A 6,000-nucleotide genomic window follows, 5' to 3' on the forward strand; every position below is an offset into this window, starting at 1 on the left:
TCACAGGAGCTGGAGTGTCCAGGGAAGAGAATGGTGACACAAGAGGGAAGGGACATTTATATGGCAGAGCTTGGTCCTTGCAGCCTCAACCATCATGAAGAGAGAGGATGGGAGATAGCTCATTCTGGAATCAGATCAGGGAGAGCAGTAAGTGACCAGGAAGACAGATGTGAGGTGACAGGGGCAGCTCAAAGGGGGGTTGACAGTGGGACTGCAGAGAAAGACTTCAGAAGCCTAGAGAGTCCAATAGGTAGGTCAGAGAACTACTCAGCTATCTGTCGCCACACCTGAGTCACTGAGGGAGGCATACATGACAGTCAGCTCAGGAGAGCAGAGCTACAGACAGGACTCTGCATCCCCAGGAATGAGCTCAGATGTGACACTTCCCACGACCGAATGTTTGTCACCTGCTGACTGCAAGGATCAGCCTCCCTTTCACCATAAGGGCTTGGAGGGTTGTCCTTAAATAAAGCATCCATCCCAGCAAGCAGCACAGGAGAGTTGAGATGGTAAAGAACTCCCCCACCTGCATTGGCCTTCCAGTACGCCATTCTGGAGTAAGGCACCTGTGCTCTGGACCATGGGCTATTTTTGAAAGAGACATGGACCATGGTGGTCACTCACTCATGAGCAAGGGCTCTGTGACCAGAGGTTTTGTTGAGGGGGTATTGTCCTCAGATCCCTTCTAGAACCTTATGGGCAGTGAGAGACTCACAGTGGGGGAGGGGCAGTGGGGGAGCAGCAGAGAAACCCCCAAAAGGTCTGAAAATGTAAATTAAAAAATCAAAAACTATAAAACATTATGGGGCTAGAGAGATGGCTCAGTGGTTAGGAGCACTGGCTGCTCTTCCAGAGGCCCTGAGTTCAATTCCCAGCAACCACATGGTGGCTCACAACCATCTGTAATGGGATCCAATGTCCTCTTCTGGTGTTTCTGAAGACAGCTGCAGTGTACTCATGTATATAAAATAAATACATAATTCCTTTTTTTAAAAGTTATGTTATGCCGGGCAGTGGTGGTGCATGCTTTTAATCCCAGCACTTGGGAGGCAGAGACAGGAGGATATCTGAGTTCGAGGCCAGCCTAGTCTACAGAGTGAGTTCCAGGACAGCCAGGGCTACACAGAGAAACCCTATCTCAAAAAACCAAGCAACCAACCAACCAAACAAACAAAAAACCCCCAAAAGTTATGTTATTATTATATGCAAGTACATGTGTGACCGCGTATGCACATGTGTGCATGTGTTTACGATTTGGGTGCCTGCATGCTATGAAGCACATGTGGAGGTCAGAGGCTAATTTTCAGGGGTCAGGGGTCGGTTCTCTTCTTCCACTGCCTGCCCTGGAACCTGGGCATAAAACTGAGGTGACCAGGCTTTTGTGGCAAGGTGCGTTTACCTGCTGAGCCAGCTCACCAGCCTGCAGGAGGACTTAAGGGACTGTCTGTCCCTTCTCACAGACAGTGGCAAAGGTCCAGCAGGCTGCTCAGTCAGACAGCCGAGGGGCCACTGCTGGGATCCTGGAATGTCACTATTGATAAAGATGATGACTTATGTCTGTCCAGCCTTGTAGCTTGATCCCACACACCTACCAACACTGTGCCTGCCTGCCCCTTGTAAAACCCAGAGGAAAGAAAGGAAGGGATGAGAGAAACTGGGAGGGGAACCCCCAGTCCCTTACTCTCTGACAACTCTACACTGCACAGAGGCTGGATCCTACCAAGGTTTCAGACCAGTCACTATATAAATGCTGTACCCCACCCAGAGGGCACCCACAGAGCCAAGATCATGGATGCTGTATGGACTTTCACTAACCCTTCCTGACCGCTCTGATCTCTTCCAACCCCTGGTTGTGTCTCTTTCTTCTGTGAGGGCTTTATTTGTTTATTTAGTTATATTTATTTATATGGGGTTTCTCTGTATAACCTTGGATGTCCTGGACTCACTCCATAGACCAGGCTGGCCTCAAACTCACAGAGGTCTGCCTGCCTCTGTCTTCCAAGTGCTGGGATTAAAAGCATGCACCACCACTGCCCGGCTCTAGGAGAGCCTTCTTAGACTAGAACTTGGCTTTTGTCCCTAGTCACCTCCTCCAGTTGGCTTAGCTCCGTGATTTATAAAGAGCCCCCTCTTCTCTCGCTGAGAGTGCTCCACAGTGTATCTCTCTCTTCCTTTTAGCATCCGCATCCTCCAAAGCCGCCGACTACTGTTCTGCACAGCTACACCAAGTCCGTGGCGCCTGCAACTTCCTCCTACAGGCTTTGCATCTGTGCCCACCGCTCCCCCTACCTCTCCAACCTGTGGTCACTGAGAGACTTACTGGGGTCCACATAGGCCCAGCTTGGATGGAGTGGTACAGCCGTGGGGCCTTGGGGGAAGGCCCCTGCCTTCAGTCCCTCTCCAGAGGTGGCCTCCTCGTAGGAGGGTGGCGCCGAGGGCACTGCAGGAGCATCCTTCTTCTCTCCATTTGCCTGCTGCTGTCCCTCAGTCCCGGGGGCCTTGTTAGCCACAGAGAGCTGTAGAGTAGAGGCAGAGAGAGACAGTTGCCATGGGCAGAGACTTGCAAGTCCTCCCTGCCAGCCCCTTGATTCCTGGAATCTACCTAGGTGCTCTCCCAACCTGTGCTAGGAAGTGAGACAGACAAGACCCACCCCTGAGTTCTGAGCCCATGGAACAGAGCTCAGAGGGGTGGGGCCAGTCAAGGAAAGATAGGTAAGACAGTAAACAGGAGATCCACCAGAGTGCCTATGGAGGCCATAGGGGCAACCTGGGGAAGGGACTGGGCCTCTGTGGTCCTACAGTTGCCTGACCCATAGGAGACCCTATTACTGAACACAAGGTTCTCCCGTTTCATTGTCTTTCCAACTTGGTCACTGTATTCAACCAATTTTATTTTGCATTATCATTCTCTCTTGGTTATTTGTTTGTTTGTTTTTGAGACAAGGTCTGTAGACCAGGCTGGCCTCAAACTCACAGAGATCCTCCTGCCTCTGCTTCCCAAGTGCTGGGACTAAAGCTGTGTGTCAGCATGCCTGGCTGTTCTACCAGTTTAAAAACAAAGAAACTCAGAATCAGAAAGAGTGATGTCTAAAGTCCCAGGGCCACATGTGGTGGCCAGGGCTGCAGGGCTCAGGCTCAGTCCCTGAGGACTGGCTGCTTTCTGTTGGGTTGGAAATGCAGGAGGGGAGAGACACGGGGACAGTGAGACAGGAGGGAAATGATGAGCTTGTGGGGCAGAGGGAGAGCAGCTCCTGCAGAGACAGCCTTCCTCATCCAGAAGAAATCACCACAACGTCATTGCTGGAGGAGCTGCAGAAGACAGTTTAGGCCCTTCCCTCCTGTGAGACAAGGAATGGAGACCCAGGAGGAACTGTACAGGGCAGGTTAAGAACTCTAGTCCACCCACACTAATCTATGGCCCCTGGATGGGCACAGAGGACACAGCAGCTTGGTGAGACAGTGACATCTGTGAGGGTCAGGGAAGGAAACATTGGAACAGAGAGGATGAAAACAAGAGAAACCAAAGAAAGGCCTGACCTCAGAAAGGGCATCATCAATCTGGCTGCAGGAGGTCCTGCTGAGGAATATGGGTGGTCCTTGCAGGGAGACAATAGAGAAGCCCCCTGACTTCACTCCCTCTATAGCCCAGAGATCATTGGACCTCAGGAGGCTTATAGCACCTCACCCACTAAAAATAAACTATGGAAATCTGGGAGCAAGGGGCTGAAGAACTGAAGCACCTTACCAGTAGAACAGGAATTGAAGCTAGCTGCTAGAATGGGGTGGGTGTGGAAAGGGAGGGTCCACTTCCCCAGGCTCAGCTCAGTGTCTCCTGCCTCCTGGAAATGGGACCTGGAACCCAGGCTCCCTGGCTCCCTTCATTACATAGACTGAAGGGGGCATGTTTAAGAAAGCCGTTGTAGCCCCACCTTCCCACTCACCCCACCCCCGAACCTCTGGGACCCCACCACCTCTCACAGAAGGCATTCCCAAGTGGCTGATGTCAGGAAGTAGTATCACCCAATGACATCATTTTGAGGCCTTTGAGGAGCTTGAACACAGAGGGTCTGAGGGTCTGAGGAGGGATGCCATTAATTCCTAGGCTGATACCAAAGAAAAAAGCAGGGTGTAGGGAGGGCCTTCTACTGTTTTCCCTGCTGAATCCTTAGCACCTCTAAACAGAGGGCTAGAGGACCCTCCCCTTCTCCCTAGGCCCTGGTGGTTGTATAATTCCACAGGCTGTTGATGTTACATAAACCCTCTGCACCACCCAAGCCTGTCCAGGCCCTTCCCTGTAGTTCAGACCTAAAATTGGTGTATTGATGTGGGGAGGCAGGAGAATGTGATTTATTCCAGCCAGTCCCATATCTGGCCAAAACAAAAATCAAAGCATCCTTCTTCAGGTTTGCTATAGTAACTCCCAACTATAGGAAATGTATACTCATATCCAGAGTAGAATAATGAAGGGAGTTGTGGGGGGGTGTCTGGAGAGAGTGAAAGATGACCCTAAGGTAAATAGATCTGGCACTAAAGACACACCCACAAGCATTGCCCCTCAAGGCTCCTGGCCCCCAAGAAGTCTCTCTCTCTCTCTCTCTCTCTCTCTCTCTCTCTCTCTCTCTCTCTCTCTCTCTCTCTTCTCTCATCTTCCCTTCCTCCCTCCCTTCCTTCTTTCACCCAGTCTGGCTACTAACAGGGCCCAAGGCACTAAGTTCTGTAATGCCACAGCAAGGGGTGGGAGACAGAAGAGGGGCGGAGAGCCTTGGGGTTGGGAAAGGTCCTAAGCCTATTCCTTGAAACGGGCTGTTTAGCCTCTTGACACCAGCAAAAGACCACAAGGACCTTTGCACTGGAGCCAGGAGAGGATGCTTAAAGTGGTTCAGAAAGCTTTCCCAGGATGGCAGGGAAGTAGGGGTCCAGAGATTGGAGGATGGTGCAGGCGGCGGGGACATGCCCCTACCTTTCCCTGGGTCATGATGTCGTCTCTCGAGGAAGGGGTCCCTGAAGCGGGGGTGGCCGCTTGGGTCACCGCAGCCTGCCTGCGTCTCTTCTTTCCTCCGCGTGGATTCTAGCAACATCCACTGCAACCCGGCCAGGCTTACCGGAGCGTACCATCCGCACACGGGGGAGGGGGAGGGCCTGGGAGGATGCTGCTGCGGACGCAGGATGCTGCGGACCTGAGAACGGGGCAAGGCATGCGCTTTGGCCTCCTCTGCTTCTCCCACACACTTCTGCCACCCCAGGGGACCGGGGAGCATTGAGCTGTGAAGCAGCAGGTGGATGGGTCCGCGGGGGTGGGAGGAGGCACCAGGACAGCCTGACACCCGACCAGCTGATTCTGTCTGCCAGTGTACAGAGCTTGTATAAGGGCCTCATCTCAGCGCAAGCAGCCACCAGCCTCGGCCTTGTTCCCCCTCCCTGTTCGGATGGCCTCAATTTGTCTCCATCTCCACACCCCTCTCATCGTCTATTTCATTGTTCACCATAGACTGGGAACGTTCTGGATGGATTGTCTCTCTACTCTGACTCCTATCAGGGCTCCCGGGCCTTAGCCAGTCCCCCCTCCCCCGCCCCAACATCCCCCAAACCTCCGCCCCCCCCCCCCGCGCCATCTCCCCTTGCTCTGGTTTTCCCACATGTAAAATGGGAGCAATAGCGCCCCCTCCCATACACCCTGTCTCATGGCTTATCTGGGAGAATGCAGTTTCTGTCTCTTTCAACCTTGTAGAGACAGGTACTTCTGGAGTCGCAAGCTCTGTCTCAAAGCTCTTCCTTGCTCGCCTCTATCTGCACCTTCTGTCAGCCTCCATCATTTTAATTCCATCCTCTCTCCATTCCACAGTCCACCTACCTCCTCCCTTAGCCTTGTCCTCAGGCTCAGTCAGCACCAATCCCCACTCTCTGCAGTTTCCACGGTGCCCTTATGAGATTCAGATACTCAAGAGCTGGGCTCAAGCCCCAATTTAGTTAGCTGCTGCCTGTGTGACCTTGGCAAGGTTC

General features: G+C 52.7%; 1 protein-coding gene across 3 annotated transcripts in view; it reads right to left on the reverse strand.

Annotated features, from left to right (window-relative positions):
• The window catches only part of Faim2 (Fas apoptotic inhibitory molecule 2), a 29,364-nt gene extending 24,100 nt beyond the window's left edge, over positions 1–5,264 (reverse strand). The window contains exons 1-2 of one of the 3 annotated variants that reach the window (XM_034517187.2): positions 4,961–5,259; positions 2,321–2,516 (exon numbers count right to left, since the gene is read on the reverse strand). In XM_034517187.2, coding sequence (XP_034373078.1) covers positions 2,321–2,516; positions 4,961–4,975 — 211 coding nt within the window. In that variant the 5' untranslated portion in view covers positions 4,976–5,259. Of the gene's footprint in view, positions 1–2,320; positions 2,517–4,960 lie in introns of all 3 variants that reach the window. The other 2 variants (XM_034517186.2, XM_076912072.1) reach the window with 2 other exon arrangements.
• Between the last annotated feature and the right edge of the window lie 736 nt (positions 5,265–6,000).

The sequence above is a fragment of the Arvicanthis niloticus genome, chromosome 13 (genome assembly GCF_011762505.2).
Source record: "Arvicanthis niloticus isolate mArvNil1 chromosome 13, mArvNil1.pat.X, whole genome shotgun sequence".
In the NCBI taxonomy this organism is placed as follows: Eukaryota; Metazoa; Chordata; class Mammalia; order Rodentia; family Muridae; genus Arvicanthis; species Arvicanthis niloticus.